Below are 25,674 nucleotides of genomic sequence, written 5' to 3'. Positions count from 1 at the left end.
AGAAGATCACTGTTGAACACCAGGGTATATACGAGTGCTGATGTTTTAAGTGACAACCATCTTGTGATTGGGAGAATCAAAATAAAACTAAAGAAGGCACTACCAAATAAGACAGACAGCATGCATGATACTCAAAAACTAGTAGTTCTTCTTCAAGTGATGGTCCCTATTGTATTCCACTGAGCGGTATGCGCATAAGCAGAGAGCCAGAGCTTTTTAAAAGTAGTAGTGTCCAGTGATCCGCACATGCGCCCTTGTTTCACCTCATGGTATCAACCAAAGCGATTAATGGCGGGGTGGACTGACTGCGCTCTCAGTTCCTTCTCACTGCTGCATGGTCCGAGTCGAAGCTTCTGCTGTTCTTTCATCCCCTGTGACGCACTTCAAACTTTGCATAAAAGACTGTTCTTGTACATAGTTAGCATTTTGTTTTTACTGTTAGAAGCAGTTTCCCCTAGGATTTAAGGAGTTCGGGAACACCGCTTTGGTGGTTTCCCACCAGCCCTCCCCACCCAGCACCCAGGCCAGGGTACTGGATTAGGACAAAGACAACAGGGTTCAAGATTTGCACTTCCTGCCCTTGCTCATTTTCGATCAGTGATGACCCCCAGCACTGCCTATACTGCTTGGAGGGAGCCCAGCTTGTGTCCAAGTGCAGTATCTGCCTCTCCTTCCCTGCCCGTACCTGGGAAGGCTGAGCTCTCTCACCTTTAAACAGCATCACTGCATGGTCCGCTGTTGTATCCAGGCCGGGGACACCCCTCACCCCCTCGCCATACACTGGCCTGAGCAAATCAAAGCGCGCACCTCCTACAGTGGAGCTCCAGTGCTACAGACCCCGTGCCGGGGACTAGCCATGAGGCAAGGAAGCATGTGAGTAGGCATGCCAGAAGGTCTTGCTCGAGGCCTAAGAAAGACACTGCATTGTCCATGAGTTCCAGCCACCAAGGAGCAGAGAAGAACAATGGCAGTTTTTTAAAGAAGTAAGTGTGAATGCAGCCTGGACTACAGTAAGGGTGAGAAGATCTAAGAAAGAAGAATGGAAATATTAAAGAAGAGAATTCAACAACGAGACAGAACTAAAACTGCTGTTCTACAGCAAGAACATGCGGACAAAGACAAGTAAGTCAGAAGATCAGCCAGAAGAAATAAGAAAGGGACAGAAAACAAAGCAAGAGAAGCTCAGGAGGCATGCTAGTGAGGGGTTTCCGAAAACCTTTTTCTAATATCCTAATGAGAGGAACAATTTTAGCCACAGAGGATGGAACATTTCTAGGCTGTGCTCAACCATCCAGAACCACTAATACATACAAAGATGTGAAGAAATAGTGGACTTACCAATATCACTAAGAGTAGTTGCTTTTGAGGAAGTAACTAAGGCCATAAACCAAGTAAGGAGTGGTAAAACACCAGGCTGTGGTAAGAAACATGCTAAATGCTAAAAGCTCAAAAAGAAATGAATTTGAGTTACATATCTAGGTTGTACAGAATGGTTTCGGAAAAGAAGACCTATCCTGACTGGAGAAGAGGTGTTATCCGTGAAATCCCTAAAAAGGTGGATTAATTTATTTGTGATAACAGGAGATAGATGACACTCTAATCTGTACCTGGAAGAGTGTTTTGCATTATCATTTTAAATAGGATGAAAACGGCTGTTGACAAACTACTCAGAGATAAGAAGGCTGGAATTTAATCTGATAGGTCATGTTCAGAACAGATTTTCCCCTTGACAAGACTTATTCAACAAGGTTTAGAATACTGGCAGAAGATGGTTTTTAACTTCACTGATTTTACAGAAGCGTTTGACAGTGTCCACGGACAAGCCCTCTGGAAGATCCTGAAATGCTATGGAATTTGAGCAAAGACAGTTAATCGGATAAAAGCTTGGTAGAATGAGTCTGCATGCTGTCAGGACAAAAAATGGCTTAAGACTGTTACTGGTGTAAAGCAAGGTTCAGCACTATCCCCGCTTCTCTTCTGCATTGCCATAGACTTTGAGATGAGAAAAGCGACAGCTGCTTTTGAGGCCACTGTCATTGTTTGGACAAGAGATGAGCTGCAGGATCTAGATTTTTTCAGATGACAGTCATACTGGATACCAGCTTTGAGGAAATGAAAAAAATTGAGAGTATAAAAGTGGAAGCTACCAAAGTGGGAGTTTGAGACCAAGAGTATGGAGATAAGAGAGAATATGGTCAACACTGACAGATGTGTGAGTGAGTGATGGAGAAGAGTACAAAAGGGTTTACAACTTTTTTTTTAAAAGATCTAGGAAGTAAAGTATTTCTGCTAATGGTCAGCTCATTAAAGAACTGAGGGCAAGAATTGGCAAAGCCAGTGGATCAATTACTTGTTTGCCAAACACCTGGAACAGTAGCAGGGTACAACTACATCTTGAAGTGAAATTGTACAATGGTATTGTCCTTTCAACATTACTGTATTCCTCAAAAATGTGGCAAAAGTACACAACAGGAAGCTGAATGCATTTCACCAGCATTGTTTGAGAAGGATTTTAGAATTCATTGGAGCAACTGTATAACCAACGTGGCAGCATTGCACTGCACAGGTCAGCAGACTGTGGACTTAATAAATCAGCTAGAAAACACTCTGGTGGTTTGCCCATGTCATCAGGCTACTCCATGGGAGAAGCACAAGCTACATCTTAGATTGCATTCCAACTGGATGGAAAAAAGAAGGCATGGGGGAGAAGAAATGACCTAACCCCGGACAACTGAAAAGGATGTTGCTATCATGGAAACAACTTATGGACAGCAGTGGGAAAAATGGGTCACCTCATGTGCCACTAGGCACAGAAGATTCTAAGTCGTATTTTGTTGGTTATTACAGAAGAGCTGGAGCTTAGATCCTCCTACAAAAAAAGTGCTGTTTCTGGGAACTCGCACTCACTCTGAGCACAGCCATTAGGCAGTTGTGTTAGTGCTTAAAGCTACTGTGTCATTTTGGATTGATTTGTCCCCCACAGAAAAATTAGAGGGACTCCCCTACCACACATTGGCTGCTCTGACATCTACTATCACAAACTTCTTCCATACCACCATGGTCAGGAGGCTCCATGGAAAATACATCCTTGGGCTATACTACGTTTTCTGTGAAATTTCACAACCTGGCCACTCAGCCCCACAGCCAGTACAGTCTCCAACCCCCTCCAGTATAAACCTCAGATACATTAGAATCACTGCCGGGTTCTGGGGAGGCAGCTCAGTCCCCTCTGCTCTGTGGAAGTGGAAAGAGCCAAAGGCAGCCCTCCATGCACAAATCCAGGTGGTATGATTTGGGCTGAAGTTGGCATTTAAATCACAATTAGGACTTTAAGCTCACACCACATAGGGTGATAAACTAGGGAAGGGATGAGTTCTCTCCTCTGCTGGATACTATTTGGCTGAAAATAGTTTTCTGCAAGAAGCCAACCTATTTACATTGTAATGGTTTATATCTACAATCTAAAAAGACAGAAAATCAAAAATTGCAGGATTCATGATATGATTTTTTTTCCTAGTGATCTTCTCCTGTTTATGTGAAGGAGGATTTGAGAGTTTCTTCTTTTGAGGTTACCACTATGTATTCCAATAAAAGATTCACAATGTCTCTCATACAAGGCTCTTCCAGGTTGGGCAGAGAAAATACAAAATATCATAAATGGGCTGCAGTAGCCAATCAAGGCACGGCCATAAAATGGTGTTCACAACAGTTTTTTAAAAAAAATTTAAAATACAAGAGAAAAAATAGGTCAAGGCAAAATTAAATTGATTTATTGCTAATAACTACATCTCAGCTATCAATGGTATATGATGCTCTTACTCAGAGAGCAAATGCCCAGTTGCCAAAGCAAGATGGACTAAGGTTTCTAGGGCATGCAGAGGTTATATTTGATGTTATCTTTCTCCAATGTGATGCTGTTAGGGCATGCTCCACATTCCATTTCTTTATTTTAGCAAGAAAGTTCCTAAACAACCTGATCTTGTCCTGGACACCAATGTAATTGTCACAACCTCTTCACTCCTACAGAGCATCAGCAGATATCACACATTTGAAGGTTTCCAGTTCAAACTTACCCAAATAATCTGGAGCAGCTCCTATGTTTAAAGGAAGGACATTAAATACCTTTGTGTCAGGCAGAAGACATTCAAGGCATGATTCTAAAGTATATACTGTATCTTATTAAAATGTTCAAAAAGGATATTTACCATAATTGGCAGGACTCTCCCTATTGTGGTGGGTTGAGAACTCGGGAAAAAAAGGCAAGTCTCCCTATTTACTTGTTACTTACTATACTTACAAATATCCACTCATTACCTGATTGGTATGTGATCAAGAGTCTTAAAGCATGGCCCTCTTGGAAAAATGACTATGTATTTCAAATGGCACCTCCTTACTGAAAAGATCTGCTTTCCGTGTACAGTGAATTCTGCTTATTAGCAACCTCTTGGTTCCCAGCAAAAGGCTGTCATTCTCCAGAAATTACCAATAAGTGTAAGGCAGGTTTGCACGGCCAAACAACTTGTCTGGAATGAGATACACTGCTGAAATGAAAGGAGAACGTCAGTCCTTTATGTTCAATATTGAGCTGCATAATTTTAGTCATCCACAGTTTCCTTGAAATAACTAAGAATACCCATTTAAAATTGTCTTTTAAAAATAACATACACAAAGGAAAGTTGGAAAAAATTAATATTATTAACATTTCTGACTTAAATATTTCCACATAACAAAAATGTTATTTTTATGTCACCAGCTATATTACTTATATACATATGCAAAGAGTTAAAGAAACAAGAGATTCCCTATCAAAAAAACAGTGATTTCTTTCTTCAGGAATCTAAAATGACTTATAGCAGACAAAGTATAGATAATATTTACCAAAAGGGGAAAAAAGTGTTTTTTGTATCCTAGAGTAAATAAAAGGCGATTATTTTTCAAATGGTAAAATAAAACCCAACTCTATTTTACATTACAATGAATCCAATACTGATCTAGAAGTACTCATATGAACTCGAAAACTTGATGAAATCTTCCTGCAATTGGGATTACTATTTACAAAATATACTGATCAGCCACACAGAGGCCCATATATTTGTATATATATATATACACACACACACACATATATATAACATATAAATAAATTCAAAGGAACAAAAAGTAAAAGTAAGCGAAGAGCTTTCTGTCTTTGGAATGTCTAAAACATGACTTAAGTTTTACTCCAGTGTTTCTTTGTTATGAATACACTTAAAAGTGGCACCTTTTAGAGCAGTACTAAGGCTATGTCTACACTTACAGCGGCAAGTAGAGTAAAGGCACTACACCTGTAGCTACATGCCATGGCAAAAGGCAGGTGGCATGCCATGTCACTAAAGTGAGTAGCTACATACTGCTGTGTGCAGGCAGTAACGAAAAGGCTCTGGCAGTAGAGAGGCAGTGGGACATTACACTGCAGAAATTAGCAGCATAGACATGGGAGGCCCTGCTTGGAAATGCAGAGAGGTGTGTTGGATATATACCCTGAGGGCTGAGATATGTAGGCACTCTACTCTACCCACCTAAGCACTGCCTCACCATCCTCACTGCTATTTATACCCCTGTACTCTACACACTGCCGTAGCTGTAGATGTACCTTAAGTTAACTAGGTAGTTTTACTGAAAAAATAATTAAAAAACAAACAAAAAAACACCACAGTAAAATGCTTTCAGAGTTGATGCAAAAGAAAATAATGATGCTTTTACAGATTTGGAACTATAAATGTCTACAGTACAGATTACTTTTACGTTAACTGAGGTGACCTGTACTGCAGCTTACTTCCAGTCTACTATTAAAATGTACAATTTTAGGTAACCTCCCAACTTTAGTATATGGCTTGTGCTTTCCACAAATACTCAAGTATCTGCCTGCTGATCCTTATGGCTAACCTAAAAACAGGGGTGTTCAACCAGTTTAATCTCTTTTAGTTTGGATTTTCTTTGAATATTTATTGCTGAGTTTGAAGCCTCAGACATTTTGATGGAAAAAAACCTAATAACTGTCTCTACAACTGGAATGGAAATAGCCTGGTCACTTCTCAAGAGATTAGCTACATAAATACCATTTAATGCAAGGGCAATTCACTTTCCAAAATTCCTCAAATGCACCAAAAGAAACTAAGAACAGACATTTAACATTTTACTTTGCATTGTAAAAATCAATTCTGTACTGCATGCATCTCTATTGTAACACTTTTCTTTCTAACCTCAAATGTTTTTGCTATACATTAAAAAAATAAAATAAAAAGGTAAATGACAATTTTCATGGTTTTCCCATGAAGTTACTTTTCATCTTCTTTACTAATGCAAGGGAATCACTCTTTCCTGATATGAAGCTCCAGTTAATTGTTCAACTAGATATACTGGCTGTGGATTAGAAGATGAAACCGCACGTAGTATTACCTGAGTTCACTGATTTGTAGACATCTTAACACAGATTAATTGATGTTTTTTCAATATTTTCCCACAAGCTTACAAAAACAATGATTCTTTAAGTACTTTTTGTAAATAATTAAAAAAACTATAATATATTATTCTATTGTTAATATTTTCAATGCTTGAAGCATCAACTGTAAAATCCATATGCTTTACTTTTTTCAAAACATATGTTGAGAAATTCAAGTCCTGAAAGCAAAGCTTTCAACTAAGGTGTCATCGAAAAACATTGCTTATACTCTGCCATTCATTTGAAGATTCTTGAACAACTTCTTCTAAATTCAAAGCCCGATTAATATCTTCCCCTTCTTGTTGACAGGCAGATTCTTGTATAGTACCTATTGTAATACAATAGAGAAAGAAAGGAATGACCAATACAGATAACATAAGACTATTGCAAATACAACAAAAACAAGGAATGAGGAATATGCACAAATTATTTTGGTTCATAAATCAGAACATCCCCTTGAAATGGAAAAAAAAATCAAAGGGAATGGAGCATTTCACTAGAACTGTGTATCATCTACATTCTATGTTTTAGATCGTCCCCACCTACACTACAGAGCAAAGGGGATACTGAAGCCACTCACTGATCTCTGCTTCAAAAAATGTGTGCTTAACATTACTACATATCACGTTACCTACCAGCATAACCATGAGCTCGTTTCATATGGAGTTTCATATTGCTTTTCTGTGTAAAGCCCATTGCACAGTAATCACATTTGTAAGGCCTCTCTCCTGTGTGCTTTTTCATGTGCACCTGAAGGGCACTCTTCTGGTTAAAAGCTTTATCACACAGCGTACACTGAAATGGACGTTCCCCTGCACAACAGAAAAATTTACATGGTAACTTTTCAGGTAACAGAACTACATGGGACAGAATACACTTATAATCCTTGAAGAAAGCATTAACATTTCTACTTTATATTCATATTATATTCATGATTTTGTTAAGTTTGACAGATTTGTGTTTTAGAATACCAAGTTATAAAGAAGCTTACAAGTTTGATACTTTTTGCCCTACCTCAGAAAGGTAATATAAATTAGGCCATTTTATTAATTTCTACAAAACTGAACTACTCTCAGACTTGAAAGGTGTGCCATTAAAAAATCATTTCTGCTAGATTTGCAATAAAATACCAAATGTGACCCCTGTCCTCTGTGCCAAGAGGTGAATGATCTCCATACAAGTAATATAAAAGCAAATAAACTTTTCCCTAATTTGCTAGACTTGTTTATTTACAAGGATAAACACAATTTCAATTAGAACTTATTCATTTCTAAACAAACTTATTTACCCAAAACAGACCATTACTCAGATGGTAGGTCTACACACATTTTATTTTTTTATGTTATACATAAATTATAGCACAGTGCTATAGCTCTGCTATAGTCAGTGTGTGTGTGTGTGTGTGTGTGTGTATATCAAATAGTCTGTTTTCTTTAACAGTTTATGAAGCACTGTTTAAATATACAAATGTAAAGTATTTTTCTTATTGAAAAGTGCAATAAAAGAAAAATCAGAAATTTCTTATTGGTAATCTTATGTTAGCAGCTTCCCTCTTCATTAATCACTAATGGGTAAATGCTACCCCAACCAGGGTGGATAAAATTTTTTATTTTAAAAAATGATTTTTTAAAGTTAAATCCGTTTTTTTAATTGGATTTTTGTTTAAATTAAGGTTTCAGAGTAACAGCCGTGTTAGTCTGTATTCACAAAAAGAAAAGGAGTACTTGTGGCACCTTAGAGACTAACCAATTTATTTGAGCATGAGCTTTCGTGAGCTACAGATCACTTCATCGGATGCATACTGTGGAAACTGCAGAAGACATTATATACACAGAGACCATGAAACAATACCTCCTCCCACCCCACTCTCCTGCTGGTAATAGCTTATCAAATTAAATCCATTTTTCTTTTAAAAAATAAACCTATTCAAAATTACAACATATATTAAAGCCCAAACTTACTATAAACTAGTAAAACCATTAAATTTAAAAAAAAATTTAAGCAGTAAATATTTGCTGCTGAAGTTTTAAAGAAAGTAAGTCAAGTCTAAATCACTGGCTAAGCACCTGGAACCAGAGTTTGCCAGCAGTAGCCTCTTCTGCAGTTGCAGAAGTATTTTCTTCATTTTGATTGATTCAACAAGTTTATTTCAATAACTAGTTCATTCCAAGTTGAGAAATTGATTGGGAATTGAAAAGCAGCAAAACTCGTCTTCCTCTTTCAACCTATGAATAAAAACTAGGTGAGAGGATGAGATCTACTACTACTTAAACCTTGAAGGACATGGTAACGAGAAACAATCAGTTCAATTCACTAACTATAGATTATACCTCCTTTGTTTAACACATCAATTTCTTCAACTGCAAAACATGTTTTGATAAACTTTGTTTTTTATGTATTCTTCATATTTAAGGTAGTTGTATGTAATTAATAAAATACCATTTTAAAATTCTGGTTTTGTTAATTTTCAATTGAATTTTAATTTCCATCCAAACAGAGGTTGATACAAATCACAAATACAAATTAATTATTATGCAGTAAATAGGAAATGCATCATTCACTGTTTTCCAACGTAATACAAAACATAGAAATAAAGAATCTGAATAAATATACGTTAAGTTATATAACTGCTTAAATAAATATATTTAGGCAGAGTATCCTCCTGGTTAGCAAAAAGAAGTACCAAATTTGTTGAAAAGGCTATATTAAATTGCAAATCAACATGTTTTAATGGTTCTCAATCAATGGGAATGAACCTCTCTTTAGGAAAATTACTAAAAAATACAAAGCAAAACAAAAATGAATTATTTAAATCAAGATCTCCTGCTTGCTGATTTAAATTATTTAAATCAATCCACCCTGACCTCCAGCTATAGAAATTAAGAGGCAGTCCAGTGTTTTTGCTGGAGGCTCAAGGACTACGCCCTGCCCTTCATCTTAGGCCACCAGAAAAATTCTTCCAAAGCTGAAGAAACACTGTAGCAACCAATTATTAGCATCAAGACAACCTGATATAATGCATTAATTAACCTTAAGAGAATATGTCTACATTTTCCTTTAGACAAAGATTTCCATTTTTAGTCTGGTCATTTACTAGACTATCCAAGTGGACTGAATGAGGAGAAAAGCTACGCAACAGAAAGACAATTATCAGGTAAATTACATATTCTGTTGCTCAACTTCTCTCCTCATTCATCACTAACAGAAGTAGCGAGCAGTGAATCACAGAAGTGTGGGGCAGAACAAGCAGTGTTTTAATTGATATAGTAGAACAACAGGCAGGAATGACAAGGCAGTATGTGGGAAACAACTCAGCAGTACCTTCCTACCAAAGGAAGCAAAGGAATGGAAACACTTACTTGTAAAATCATCCTCAGACTAGGCTCATGACCTGTGAATAAGTTCTGCCGGTTGCTTAGCATACTAGCTGGTGCATGATTTTAACCACTTGCCTGCAGCAATTCTGAGGCCCTAAGGCCTTAGCATTTTGGACTGAAAGAGACACCTGGCATGTGAACTCAATATGTTTGAAATATATCTTTTAAGTTCCATGAAAGCCCATTTATGTCATACTCTTCCAAAGGAGTACTAACGGTTAGAACAAAATGATGGAAGAACTATTTTCCAGGAATAGTGGAAAAAGGAACCTACTTGAATAGAAAATTTTCTGAAGCTACAAGAGTAATTTTATACTTTTGACAACCACAGTGTGGTTCTTGTAGAGACAGGAACCAATTCCAAAAACTACCTATTAGAGATAATGAGAGCAGGTCAGAGGCTCTCACTGATTAATCTTGGCATCTGATACTCAAAGGGAGAGTCTGATGTGCTACATACAGGATACCACTAGAGCTGGTACCCCCATTTCTATTGTGCTTGGTTGTAGGGCTCCTATCGACCATTCTGGAGAAACAATAAGGTGGCAGAGATCACTAGAACTTTGTGATTATTATTATAATTCCCTGCTATGTAGTTTCTTTCACATTCTTCTGGAACAGCTGATACTGGCTAATGCTACTGTCAGGATATTGGACTCAATGGACCACTGGTCTGATCCCATATGGCCATGTCTGTGGGAGTGAGGTTTGCGGGTTTGTTTGTTTGTTTGTTTTTTTGGGGGGGGAGAAAGGGGAGGTTGTTCAGAGACACCACTGAAAGAGCTGCTGAAGTTAACTAAAAGGACGTGTACTCTGAGATTTTGGAAACTTGCCTTCTAGATATGCTCCCCACCGTACAAAACTTTCTCACACAGTGAATATGCAATGGTCCAGAATGAACATTAGGTTGACTTTCTGCATGTTATTTGTACTTAAACTATGGAGGCCACCCTGCTATTTCAGCTGCTAATTTTCTCTAATGTTCTCAGAGAAGCAACTCACCTCTAAATCTGGATGCACAAGATATTTGTTTAAAGATGACTGATTGCTATTCATGGGTATAATATTACCTTTGTAGCTGCCGAGTCAGAAGCCATTGCTCATCACAGATCACATCAAAGGTCTGACAAGGTCAGCACATGAGATGTTCAACTCCAGGCAAGGATTATACTCCTAAATGAACCACCTGCTTACCATCAACTAGGTTTTCCTTACTAAGTATATGAAAAACCTCTGGTCTGAATGGCTATAGGTGAGGCTTTGAAATTGCAGCACTGTATGTCCTCTCTCTTATGGTCCTTTGGAAAAAAGCTCCCTTCTGAAGCAGTGCCTGTCTTTCACTGGAGAAGCTATTGCTGCACCAGCCTTAGGTTTCCAAAACATATTACATGTTTTTGTTATATAACATTTAGTTTAAAATTTAGTTTTGATCAGACATCTTCATTTGGATCCCAAGATGATCTCAAAGGAGGTGGCTAAGGAAAAACTTCTATTTAATAACGTTTGAAAGAGAAGATACTTTGTTGCAAGCCACTATCCTCTTGTCCAGTCTTGCACGTGGTGGTGCATGTGGTACTTCCCCAGGCTGTTTACATGGGGGAGATAGCATGCTACTGATCCTGACTTGGAGGACTACTCAGCTGAGGAGGGATACTGATACAAATACCTCAACTCAATTGTAGAAGCAGCTTGCTAGATGTCCCCAGGAACATGAAAGGTTGCCTGCCTGCTTCCCCAGGATAGCTAGCATCCAAGTATTATAGGAGCAACCTAGCTCCTCTCAGGTCTTTATTCAGTAAATCAGGATAATTTTGAACACAGAAAGGGAGTTCTCACTTAACCACTGTAATCCCATGATGGTGCAGCTTTGTGGGGAGTGGAATGTCACATCTCACAGTCAGCATGGATTTGTCAAGAAAAAATTGTGTCAAACCAACCCAATAACTTTCTTTGACAGGGTAACAAGCATTGTGGATAGGGAGGAGGCGGCAAACGTGGTATTTCTTGACTTTAGTAAAGCTTTTGATACTGTCTCGCATGACCTTCTCATAAACAAACTAAGGAAATGCAACCTAGACGGAGCTACTATAAGGTGGGTGCAAAACTCGTTGGAAAACTGTTCCCAGAGTAGTTATCAGTGGTTCACAGTCATGCTGGAAGGAAAGTGGCGTCCCACAGGGATCAGTTCTGGGTCTGGTTCTGTTCAATATCTTCATCAATGATTTAGAATAATGGCATAGAGAGTACACTTATAAAAAGTCTGTGGAAGATACCAAGCTGGGAGGGGTTGCAAGTTGTCATAACCATAAGGGTAGCCTAAAATTCCTCCTTACCTGTAAGGGGTTAAGCAGCTCAAATAACCTGGTTGGCACCTGACCAAAGGAACCAATGGGGACAAAAGATACTTTCAAATCTGGGTGAGGGGAGAGGCTTTGTTTTGGGTTCTTTGTTTCTGTGTTCGTTTGCTCTTGGGACTAAGAGGGACCAGACATCAATCCATGTTCTCCAAACCATTCTGAACCAGTCTCTCATATTACAGAAATTTTAAGTACAGCCAGGCAAGGCATATTAGTTTATCTTTGTTTTCTCAATTTGTGAATTTTCCCTTTGCTAGCGGGAAGTTTATCCTGGTTTTTTTGTAACTTTCAAGTTTTGCCTAGAGGGGAATCCTCTGTGTTTTGAATCTGATTACCCTGTAAAGTATTTACCATCTTGATTTTACAGAGGTGATTCTTTTACTTTTTCTTTAAATAAAATCCTTCTTTTAAGAACCTGACTGATTTTTTCCATTGTTCCAAGACCGCGTGGTTTGGGTTTTTGATCATTTTGTAACCAATTGGTTAGGATATATGCTCAAGCCTTCCTCAGGAAAGGGGGTGTAGGCTTGGGGAAATATTTTTGGGGACTAGGACTCCAAGTGGTCCCTTCCCTGATTGTTTGTTAAATCACTTGGTGTGGCAGCAATCCCAAGGCAAGAAAGAAATCTGTGCCTTGGGGAAGTTTTAACCTAAGCTGGTAAGAATAAGCTTAGGGGATCTTTCATGCGGGTCCCCACATCTGTACCCCAGAATTCAGAGTGGGGAAGGAACCCTGACACAAGTGCTTTGGAGAATAGGATTAAAATTCAAAATGATCTGGACAAACTAGAGAAATGGTCTGAAGTAAACAGGATGAAATTCAATAAGGACAAATGCAAAGTACTCCATTTAGTAAGGAACAATGAGCTGCACACATACAAAATGGGAAATGACTGCCTAGGAAGGAGTATTGCAGAAAGGGATCTGGGGGTCACAGTGGATCACAAGCTAAAGAAGAGTCAACAGCGTAAGGCTGTTGCAAAAAAAGCGAACATCATTCTGGGATGTATTAGCAGGAGTGTTGTAAGCAAGACATGAGAAGTAATTCTTCCGCTCTACTTCTGCACTGATTAGGCCTCAACTGGAGTATTGTGTCCAGTTCTGTGGACCACATTTCAGGAAGGATGTGGAAAAATTGGAGAGTGTCCAGAGAAGAGCAACAAAAATGATTAAAGGTCTAGAAAACATGACCCATGAGGGAAGACTTAAAAAATTGGGTTTGTTTAGTCTGGAAAAGAGAAGACTGAGGGGGGACATGATAACAGTTTTCAAGTACATAAAAGGTTGTTACAAAGAGGAAGGAGAAAAATTGTTTTTCTTAACCTCTGAGGATAGGACAAGAAGCAATGGGCTTAGATTGCAGCAAGGGAGGTTTAGGCTTCCTAACTGTCAGGGTGGTTAAGCACTGAAATAAATTGCCTAGGGAGGTTGTGGAATCTCCATCACTGGAGATTTTTAAGAGCAGATTACACAAATACCTGTCAGAAACGGTCTAGATAATACTTAGGCCTTGTCTACACTACAGGGAAAAGTCAATCTAAGCTATGCAATTTGAGTTACGTGAATAGTGTAACTCAAGTCGACGTAGCTTAGATCTACTTACCACAGGGTCCACACTACGCAATGTCGACGGGAGATGCTCTCCCGTCGACTCCCCTTACTCTTCTCGATCTGGTGAAGCACAAAAGTCGACAGGAGAGTGGTCTGCGATCGATTTAGTGGGGTCTTCACTAGACCACTAGATCAACCGCTGATGCATCGATTGCTGCGTGTTGATACCCCAGTAGGTGTAGACAAGCTCTTAGTCCTGCCATGAGTGCAGGGGACTGGACTAGATCACCTCTCAAGGTCCCTTCCAGTCCTATGATGCCTCTAATCTGCTCAGAGGCTGCCTCAAGTGTTCCTTTACACTTTAATATAGAGCCAGCTTGTGCAGTGGGGAAGGGGCAGGGAAAAGGGGCAGAGAAAAAGAGATCCTTTCCCACCTTTCAGACTATGAGCCCCTTTCTCTGGCAAAGACAGGGTTTATGGCTGATGATCATAAGGCACAATTCCCACAATTGAAATGAGTCACTTTCCCTAACAGAGAGGGGGCCCTTAGGCTGAAAGCCAGACAGACAATTCCCACTGCACCACATCCTGAGGCAAGGCTTCACAGGAGTGACCGGCTTTTCTACATGTCCACACACATGCTGGTGGGGAGGGTATAGTGAGTTTGATACAGAGCACCGAGAGCGCCTCGATGTAGGAGAAAAATCTCAGCAAACACTCCCGCAGTGGGAGAAGGGATTCAATCCTGGGGTTGCAATTGCACTCCACTTGTTATTAACAATATTAATTGCTGCTTTGCAAAAGTGATGCTTGCTTTTGCCTTTTTGGGACCTGTGTCTCTGGGGTTTGCAAGACTTACCTCTGAATAACATGAAAATCCCCTAAGTCATAAGGGGAGGAAATGGAGTTGTGTAGGAGCCCTGCTTCTTTCAATAGGGAGCTGAGGACCACTTCAGTATCTTGTGGGCAGAGTAGAGAATTTTGGCTCCTCCTCATGGATTTTTCCTTGTAGCCCACATCTGTGGTAGCCACATCACCCCACCCCACTCCCTGAGCTGGCTAGACAATGTTCTCTTCATCTTTAAATTCTCTCCCTCTCTCTATCTGAAGTGCTCAGAAGCTCCTGCCTGGGCTTTTCTGCATTTGAGTCATGGTTCCTGGAAGCAAGAGGGGACTTGACTTGCGGATTGAAATCTGAGGCCTGTACCCTGGGGTCAGCTTGCTGTGAATATGCAGTGCAAGATTTGCCCTTTGCAGAACCTGTAAATGCAGAACCTGTAAACAGGGAGCACTGTTTACATAGCCTGGTGTTTGAAGACACTGCAATCCTGGAGACAAGGTGCTGCAGCAGATTGAAACCACCATGCTGCCAAATACCTGCTTGGAGATAAGTCACTATTGCATGAAAATGAATACAAATTGAAGTTATAAAACAAAACTGTCAGGAGAAACTGAGCCACCAGAGGCAGAAAATCTGGTGGCTTGAGCTCAGAGCCAGGGCTTAGTCCTGGAGCCTCCTGCAACACAATGCACCACCTCTGAATTGTACAAGTGAGGGGTATTAACCCATTAGTGATGATGATGAGAAACGATGTACATCAGAAATATAAAGTACATCTTATAATAAAATTATTTTACACCACTTACAACACTTGAGACCATTTTTTTCTATTTAAATATAGAAATTAAAGCCCTGAGAGCTATTCTCATGCAAATTCTACATTTTAAAATTTCATCTGAATGACACCTGATAGACTCCCAGCACTTCATCAAGAAGTCTGTTCCTATAAACAGTTACATTGTATTTTTTTCTTTTTGGCGGTATTGCGGAACACTCTTAATTAGAAGAAAGCAATTTTCTCAAAATTATATTACCTAATTCATCTATAAACATCTTTGGAATCCCTGGATGTCTCTATTCCAAGTATTCATGGGTTTCTACTTGGTGAACCAACCACATTTCAGACTACTTTAATTTTATTTCTTCATGAACTGCAAGTGAAATTGTAGCTAGAAACCATTTAGAAATCTAGCTACTGAGACTAGAAAAAAGGCCAACAAGCTAAAATGGAACAAGAAGCCCAAAGTTCCCTTTTATTTTGGGACATCAAGGAATATCAGAAGTAAAAACTTTTTGCCTGATAACACGAAGGGACTTTTTCTATTGGTCCCAACTGAAGCATGAATGGACACGGTCACCTAGTACTCACTCATGAGAGAGGTTCATGGAAAAGGATGGGGGAGAAGGAGGTAGTGTAGTATGGAGTGAAACTGAATAAAATAATTTTACTAATTTCCAAAATTCACTTATCTGAGACAATTCCAGTCCATGTCACTCAAAAGAAGGATGAAACGTACTCAGAGGGGAATGAAGGAGGGAATAAGTCCACAAAGCATGATTCAAGGTTCTTATTAATGGGTTTTGTGTAAAATGGTCTAATTTAGGTATTGTAACTAAAACTGTAACTTGAGAATCAATTAATAAGGAGTATGGCAGTAGAAATATACTACCGACCACTTGACCAGGATGGTGAATGACTGTGAAATGCTCAAGGAGATTAGAGAGACTACAAAAACAGAAAACCCCATAATAAGGGGGATTTCAACTATCCCCATGCTTACTGGTATGTCTCACCACAAGGCAGGATGCAGAGATAAAATTTCTAGACACCATTAATGACTGCTTCTTGAAGCAGCTAGTCCTGGAAACCACAAGAGGAGAGGCAATTTTTGATTTAGTCCTAAATGGAGCATAGGATCTGGTCCAAAAGGTTAATATAGCTGAACCACATGGTGATAGCGACCACAATGTAATTTAATTTAACATTCTGAGGGTGGAAGCGGGGAAGAATAGCAAAAAACCCCACCATAGTAGAATTTAACTTCAAAAAGGGGGAACTATACAAAAAATGAGGGAGACAGTTAAATGGAAATTAAAAGGAACAGTCAGAAGAGTTAAATGCCTGCAAGCTGCATGGAAAAATACACCATTAATACAGGGTAAACTAAATGTATACCCCAAATAAAAAACAAAAACAGTAAGAGGACCAAAATAATATCACCATGGCTAAACAGCAGAGTAAAAGAGGCAGCTAGAGCAAAAAGGCATCCTTTAAAAAATGAAAGTCAAATCCTACAGAGGAAAACAGAAAGGAGCATAAAGTCCAGAAGGTCAAGTGTAAAAGCATAATTAGGCAGATCAAAAAATAATTTGAAGAACAAATAGCAAAACACACAAAAATTAACAGCAATTTTTTTTAAAGTACATCAGATGCAGGAAGCCTGCCAACAATGAGAGGGGCCACTGGACAATCATGGTATTAAAGGAGCACTCAAGAAAAACGAGGCCATTGTGGAGAAGCTAAATGAATTCTTTCCTTCAGTCTTCATTGCAGAGAATGGGAGGGAGATTCCCAAACCTGAGCCATTCTTTTTAGATGACAAATCTGAGGAACTGTCGCACACTGAGGTGTCAGTAGAGTATATTTTGGAACAAATTGATAAATTAAACAGTAATAAGTCACTAGGACCAGATGGTATCCCCCCAAGACTTTTGAAGGAACTCAGATAAGATACTGAAGAACTCACTGTGGAACATAACCTATTGATTAAATCAGCCTCTGTACCGAATGACTGGAGGATTGCTCACATAATGCCGATTTAAAAGAAAAAAGGCTCCAGAGACAATTCTAGAAAATAAAGGCTGGTAAGCCTAACTTCAGTACCAGACAAACTGGCTGAAACTATCGTAAAGAATAGAATTATCAGACACATAGATGAACACAATATATTGGGGATGAGTCAACATGGCTTTTGTAAAGGGAAATCATGTCTCACCTATCTATTAGAATTCTTTGAGGGTGTCAACAAGCAGGTGGACAAGGGTGATCCAGTTGGTATAGTGTATCTTGATTTTTGGAAAGCCTTTACCAAGGTCCCTCTCCAAAGGCTCTTAAGCAAAGTAAGCAGTCATGGGATAAGAGGGAAGGTCCTTTCAAGGATCAGTAACTGGTTGAAAGACAGAAAGCAAAGAGTAGGAATAAAGGGTCAGTTTCCACAATGGAAAGAAGTAAATGGCAGGGTCCCCCAAGGATCTGTACTGGGACTTGTGGGGTTCAACATATTCATAAATGATCTGGAAAAGGAGGTAAAAAGTGAAGTGGCTATGTTTGCTGATGATACAAAATTACTCAAGGCAGTTAAGTCCAAAGCTGACTGTGAAGAGTTACAAAGAGATCTCACAAAACTGGATGACTAGGCAACAAAACATCAGATGAAATTCAATTTTGACAAATGCAAAATAATGCACACTGAAATAATCCCAAATATACATACAAAATGATGGGGTCTAAATTAGCTGTTATCACTCAAGAAAAACACCTTGCAGTCATCATAGCTAGTTCTCTGAGAACATCTGCTCTATGAGCAGCGGCAGACAAAAGAAGCGAATAAAATATCAGGAACCGTTAGGGAAAGGGATACATAATATGATAGAAAAGATTATGCCACTATATAAATCCATGGTATGCCTTCATCTTGAAGACTATGTGCAGTTCTTGTCACCCCTTCTCAAAAACAATACATTAGAACCGGAAAAGTTATACCGAAGGGCAACAAAAATGTTTAGGGGTATGGAACAGCTTCCATATGAGGAGAGATGAAAAAGACTAAGACTGTTTGGCTCAGGAGAGAACTGACTAAGGGGGGATACGATAGAGATCTTTAAATAATGAATGTGTGGAGAAAGTGAATAGGGAAATGTTATTTACCCCTTTACATAACACAAGAACCAATGGGGAATACACATAAAGTAGTACTTCTTCACACAATGCATAGCCAGCCTGCGGAACTCATTGCCAGGGGATGTTGTGAAGGCCAAAAGTATAACTGAGTTCAAAAAGGCATTAGATAAATTCATGGAGGATATGGCCAACTACAGCTATTAGCCAAGATGGTTAGGGACATAACCCATGCTCCAGCTGTCCCTAAACCTCTGACTGCCAGAAGCTGGGAACAGACAACAGGGGACTGATAACTCTATAATTTCCCTTCTCTCTGAAGGGATTATGTCCATTCTCTCTGAAGCATCTGGCACTAACCATGGTCTGACCCAGTATGGCCATTGTGTTCATGAATATACCCATATAACCTCAAAAACATGGGTTCACTGAAAACCGAAAGTCTGATGTCACAGAAGCATATCTCTGTTTCCGGAGCTTGGAATTATAATCTAAGCATCTGAATTGGTAAAGAAAATTTAAGAGAACATTTATACAAAATAAATGTAGTTGGTCACTTATTTTCTGTATTTCCTTTATTATTTCAAAAATTAATGTATGACTATTAGGGCTGTCAAGTGATTAAAAAAATAATCATGATTAATCGCGATTAAAAAAATTAATTTCAATTAATCGCGCTGTTAAACAATAATAGAATACCATTTATTTAAATATTTTTGGATGTTTTCTACCAAGTGTACAGTGCTCACTTTATATTTATTTTTTATTACAAACATTTGCTCTGTAAAAAAACTTCAGTTCACCTCATTGAAGTACTGTAGTGCAATCTCTATCATGAAAGTTGAACTTACAAATGTAAAATTATGTAAAAAAAAATAACTGCACTTAACAATAAAACAATGTCAAACTTTAGAGCCTACAAGTCCACTCAGTCCTACATCTTGTTCAGCCAATCACTCAGACAAACAAGCATTCAGTGTTGGGGGAGGAGAGGGGAGGAAAGAAGGAAGCAATGACTTGTGCAGGAGGAAAGCCTGGGAAGACAGGGGGTGACAATGGGGAGGAGTAAGCAATAATTTGTGCAGGAGGGTGAGGAAGGTGTCTTTCTGCTGCTTCTGGAAGGGTGGTTTCTGGTACTGGGCTCACCAGGCTTGACTCATTTTACTGAGCTAGGTGGGCTCCCTTCATCTGAGTGAGCCTTTGTTTGCAAGGGAGGCTGGATTTTACCTCAGGGACTTATCATACTGCACGGGAGGAGAGTCTGGTGCAGGGAGGCTGAGCTGGCCAGGCCCATGTTCTCTATGGGTTATCCCCGGAGCGAAGGGCCGGCTAAAGGCAATGGGGCACGACGCAAGGGGGTTGATCCCGCGAGTGAGGGGCTGGCCAGGAACAATACGTCCCGTTTTGGCCAGGACAGTCCCCTTTTTCAGCTCTGTCCCAGCCATCGCTACTTTTTCATCAAAATTGGGTATTTGTCCCGAATACAAGGCAGAACAGAGAGTGGCGGCTGCTGCCTGGTGATCAGCTAAAGGCAGCACTGCTCGCCAGCAGGAAAGTGGAGAAATCTGCTGCTGGTGGGGAGTGCTAGCTTCAGAGCTGACCCCTGGGCGGTGCAGAGCTTGAGGGTTGTGGGGTGGGGAGAAAGAGAGATCAGCCTCAGACATGGAAGACTCAGAGCTCGGGGAGCGGAGAGATAAGCCTCAGCCGGGGGAGGCGTGGAGCTTTGTGGGGGGGGAGAGGGTGTCAGCCCCAGCTGCAAGTGGCACAGGCTCGGGGGGGGGGAGGGAGGGGGGCGGGGGGTTGGTCAGCCTCAACCCCAGGTGGCATGGGGCTCAGGAGGGGGGCAGTCAGCCCCAGCTGCAGGTGGCACGGGGATGGGAGCGGGGGTCAGCCCCAGGCCCGGGAGGAATGGGGAGGGCAGCTCGGGCAAGCCCTGCAAAGGGAAGGGGGAGCTCCAGCGAGCCCCTGGCCATCCTGTTTTTACTTTAAAAAATATGGTCACCTGGGGGCGTGGGTGTGTGTATCAACATCTCTACTTCTCCGCTGGAGCGGGAAAGAGAACCACTTCTTTCTCTAGCCTCTTCTCTTCCAGCCCCCTGGTGGCAGCTTGCGTTACTGCACCTGATTGACAGGGTCTCCAGAGCAGCTCATGCTGCCCTCCCGCCCAGAGGGTCTGTGATTAACATGTGTTAAAAAAATTAATGCATTAATTGTGCTGCATGCGTTAACAGCAGTTAATTGACAGCCCTAATGACTATATTTCCTCTTATCAATACAATCTCTCCTCCTCTATTACTTGCTAGTTCTGTGTTGGGCGCACACTGCCTGTACATCCTTTCACTCAGACCTTTTTCCCTGTCTTCCTATTTACAAAACCTAGCAGCTGTTGAAGACTAGCTTCCACCCAGGCCATTTCAGGATCCTACTTTCAAGATGCAGTTTTAGATACACCATGTAGCAGAAGTAATGAGCTTAAGTTGCAGGAAGAGAGATTTAGTTTGGACATTAGGAACAACTTCCTAATTGTCAGAGTGGTTAAGTACTGGAATAAGTTGCCTAGGGAGGTTGTGGAATCTCCATCATTGGAGATTTTTAAGAGCAGGTTAGATGAACACCTGTCAGGGATAGTCTAAATAATACTCAGTCCTGCCATGAGTGCAGGGGACTGGACTAGATGACCTCTCGAGGTCCCTTCCAGTTCTATGATTCTATGTAAATTAGACCATTTTACACAAAATTTATTAAAGATAGCAGTGCCCAACCTTTTCAGCTTGATGGTCAAACATTATTTTAAAAACGTTGAGAGACACAAACTACTGAGGGCCAGAGAATTGTTCCGCTCCCTTACCAATACTGAGGCATCACCAAAGGGGGAAAAAAACAATTAAAAAACCCCATGTTGGGATCCTTCCACTATGAGAAAGTCCCAAGAAAGCACAGAGCCATTTCCTATACCTCCCTCCCTGCAGTCTCTGGTGCAGAGGAGCCTGCTGAGAGCAAGGAGAGTGTGACTGAAGCCTGCACTCTGGCTGTCCCTCAGGTAGTGCCATCATCTCTAGGGAACTGTTGTCACCTGATCACCTAATGCAAATTAGAGACAGCGAATTGGGGAGCTATAACTAGAGGTTGTTTCTCAGCTTCTCCTCCTTTTTCCTCTGTCCTTGGCTACCCTGGGTATCTAGCTGTGTAGAGGAAAGGAGCTATCCTTTGCTAGGAGCTCCCCTCTGCTTGGACACAGCAAATCAAGCTTCTGCCCTGACATCCTTGGGCCTCCCACAGCCCAACAGGGAAGCAGGACACTGAGTAGCCAGTTAGTAACTTACTTTCCTGTTTCTGCAATCCAACAGCCAGCTGGACTGCTACTGAGCAATGGGTAGTGGAGAAAAGACAGCAGCTTCTCAGAGCTCCTGCCAGAGCTGACTGTAAGGCCTTGTCTACACTACCTCTTAATTCTACGTAAAAAAACCAAAACACCCTACTGAGCGACATAACTTACATCTACTTAACACGGTGTCTACACCGCACTATGTCTGTGGGAGATGCTCTTCCATCAACATAGCTTCTGCCTGTCATTGAGGTGGTGCCAATTTAGTGCAATAGTGAAGACAATCTCTAAGATGTAGAGCAGGCAGTGTGAGGCAGCTGTAAGTGTGGTTCCTCCAAGCTGCCTCTTGTAGCAGGAACCTGAGTCACAGGTTGCACATACTAAATTAAAATAATTAGTGTAAGTATTTTCTTGGAAAATATAGTACAAGCTATATAATAGAAATCATGTACTTACTGCCACTATGGTCTTGGAAAACAATCCATCACAGAGTAAGACACTAGTATTAAGTTTGAGAAAACAAGTAATCTTTGAATGACAATGCAGTATGATTCATAGGACTGAATTCCTATAGGCAGACAGTGCCTACTTTGTGTGTGCTCCACCACTGGCAGCCATGCAAAGACAACAGACAACTGCATGCATGTAAATGTTCACCTACATGCCTTAGAAAAATCAAGTCCAATTTTTTAAAACCCTTATATTTAAGTAATGCTTTACTGATATGTCTCTATTAGCATGTACCAGCAACTGACAAAATACCATTTATATAAAAGGGAAAAACTCATGAGAACTTTAAAATAGTAAGTACTGGGTTCTTTTTCTTTGCTTTTTGCTGTTTTCAGATTTTAAGGGTTCTGGCTTTTTCCCCACAATCCTGAGACCTAGAAGCTTTTTTATTATTATTTATGAAAGCTGATATTCTTATATATCCACATGAATCCAGGAGCAGCTTTAAGGAAAACAAAATATCACAAGATCCACAGTAAAATCGCAAGAGCAGGCACAATGTAGTTATTACCTGTGTGGATGCGGCTATGCCTCTCCAGCTGACTTGGCTTAGCAAAAGCCTTTTCACAAGTATCACATTTAAACACTCGTGGCTTCTGGGAACTTAGTGAAGGTCCAGCCTGATGGGTTTGCATGTGCTCCTAATCAAAATATGGAAGAGGAAATGGCTTTATAAATTCATTTTTTAAAAAACATGTTTATTTACATTTTTGGGCCAATAGCAGAGGACTTTAGTCATCAATAGAAACAACAGAGTGAGGAAGACGGAAGCTGATATTCTGTTCTTTAAAAATGGTGGAGGTAATTTTCTAAATGAAATCTGAGTAATGGTTGAATGATGTAAGATTTTCTTTGTCATTCCATGTAGTTTATATACTTTTGTTATTACAGTTAACAGGCTAAGCATTCATCTGGCATTTGAGAAGTCTTTTTCTCACACCCAGAAGGCATGTTTTCAAGCAAATGAGATTTTAGGCTTCAATATTTGGTTCACTGTAGTTATTAATGGTGTTTCTAATAGGTGCCTCTGAAATACACTGCCAATGGTGGAATTTTTCATTGCTTTGCGTGTTAACTGAACACTGAACATATGGGGTAATCTTGTACATATTAGACATCTAAAGCAAAATAAAGCCATCTATTTGTGTGACACTGTTCCTTGAAATTGTTTCTATGTTTTCTTTAACCAAATCCCTTTCTTCCTCACTATTTACATCTAGAGACCACAAAAAGAGTTTCTAACAGATTCAGCTTCTGGGATTCTTGTAGTGTTCGATATAATGTCAAATTCTGTCCTCAGATACAAGCAAACAAAACTTTGTAGAACACAATCATTTTCAAGGATTCATTTTTCACATAGTGCTATTTGATCCCACATGACTCATCCTTTTAATTCTTCCCTGATGCTGTATATGCATGGCCATGCAGGCACATTAAATAACATCAGAGATGATTAATCATTTTGCACACCTGGAAGCTCTGGTTCCTCAAATTACATAATCCACTAAATATGATGACAACTAACTCTGGCCATACAATGCTTAAGCACCTGCTATAAAGAATAGAAAAAATCATATTTGATAATTTTGTCTCTGTTAGATAGCATCTTCAGGACTTCTACACAATCTGGAGAATAGTCCGGTCTTCTGCAGAATTTGGAGACAGCTGAAATTTGTTGCTTAACAACAACATCTACTTTGCCATGCCTATTCCACTCAGGGCACTAGACGAATGCTTCCAAAACAATAAACTTGATTCATAAAATAGGAAGAAGGATGTTGACAAATTGGAGAGGTTCAGAGAAGAGCCACAAGAATGATTAGATGTTTAGAAAACATGCCTTATAGTGACACACTTAAGGAGCTCAATCAAAGAGAAGATTAAGGAGTGACTTGATTACAGTCTATATGTACCTAAATGGAGAAAAAATATTTAATAATGGTATCTTCACAGTCTGGCAGATAAAAGTATAACCCGATCCAATGGCTGGAAGTTGAAGCTAGACAAATAAATAAAGCATACATTTTTAACAGTGAGAGTAACCATTGGAGCAATTTACCAAGGGTCATGATGGATTCTCTATCACTAACACTTTTAAAATCAAGATTGGATGTTTTTCTAAAATATATGCTCTGGAGATTATTTGGAGGCAGTTTGGGCCTATGTTATGGAGCAGGTCAGATTAGATGATCACAATGGTATTTTTTGGCCTTGGAATCTACAAATCTATGAAATTAACAACCCTTAATTAACACTGCTTGAAACATTTAAACAGCTATATAACTGGACTAAACCTAAGCCAACTGGGGAGGATGGACTAGTGAAGATGCTGTTTAGCAGAAAAAAATTACACAAAACATTTTAATTTCCAGCCCATCGCATCTTAATTAGTCCCATGACTTCTGAGTAGTGAGCAATAAGAATGACTACTAAAGATATAATCTCAGGTAGTTTATCATAATGGGTTAGCCTCCCTGACAAAAACAGGCATTTAGACGCTATGTGCCATCTTTATATCTATAGAGATGGTCAGGTAGCAGTTTCACCTCTCTTCAGGTGTAGCAGGGGATTTCTACACTTAAGATGCTGATATTTACTTAACAGAATTGGATGTGATCTCTTAAAAGAATCAGTTGCTTAGAGGTGATCTAAGATTTTCTTATACTTTCCCTTGTAAGCCTTTGTACAAAGATGGTCTGGGCCACTTGCAGAGCTAGGCATCTGCCCCCACACGTCTGAGATCTCTCGCTCAAAAAAGTATGAGCTGGCTGTACTTCCATGGGTGAATAAATCCACATATGGTATCCCCAAAATCCTTCTGGTTTTTATTTGGAATACTATTTTGTTCAGGGCCCAGTCTGAGGTCTCTCTCCTCCAGCAGCAAACCAGTAGCCTTTTGATGTGCAGGAATCTTATGAAAATCTATTTTACTGTATCTGCTGGACTGTTTCTAGTGTTTCATTTTCAGAGGCCAACTCCTTGCTTTTCCCTGGCTATGTAGATATACTATTGTTGTGGTGTTGCCCGACTGATTAGATACCCCTACTCCTTTGTGTTCAAATGTTAGTTTTTCTGTTTTTAATTCCAAAGTCATGCTTAGTTTTTTTCCTGTTCTGGCCAATACCCCTGGGTTGTAAATTGTTGGACATAGGCTCACATTGGCTTTGATCACCTTGCAATATGGCCTTGCAAGAGACAACTATGTGCATTCTTTATGTCTTCCACCAAATGGGGGGAACTCAGGACCAATTTGCTGACCACTGTTCCTCATTCTTTTACATTGAGGTCAAATACTTGGAGTGGTGTCATATACAGCCTTGCCCAGGCAGGATCC

General features: G+C 39.9%; 1 protein-coding gene across 1 annotated transcript in view; it reads right to left on the bottom strand.

Annotated features, from left to right (window-relative positions):
• Positions 1-4,776: 4,776 nt before the first annotated feature.
• The window catches only part of ZNF236 (zinc finger protein 236), a 172,958-nt gene continuing 152,060 nt past the window's right edge, over positions 4,777-25,674 (bottom strand). Inside the window, exons 31-33 of the mRNA XM_074944735.1 lie at positions 22,852-22,981; positions 7,117-7,293; positions 4,777-6,809 (exon numbers count right to left, since the gene is read on the bottom strand). Of these exons, the coding sequence (XP_074800836.1) occupies positions 6,688-6,809; positions 7,117-7,293; positions 22,852-22,981 (429 nt within the window). The 3' untranslated portion in view covers positions 4,777-6,687. The remainder of the gene's footprint in view (positions 6,810-7,116; positions 7,294-22,851; positions 22,982-25,674) is intronic.

Source organism: Natator depressus, chromosome 2, assembly GCF_965152275.1.
Source record: "Natator depressus isolate rNatDep1 chromosome 2, rNatDep2.hap1, whole genome shotgun sequence".
In the NCBI taxonomy this organism is placed as follows: Eukaryota; Metazoa; Chordata; order Testudines; family Cheloniidae; genus Natator; species Natator depressus.
Note: the sequence above shows the minus strand (reverse complement) of the source record. Positions and strands in the feature narration are given on the sequence as shown.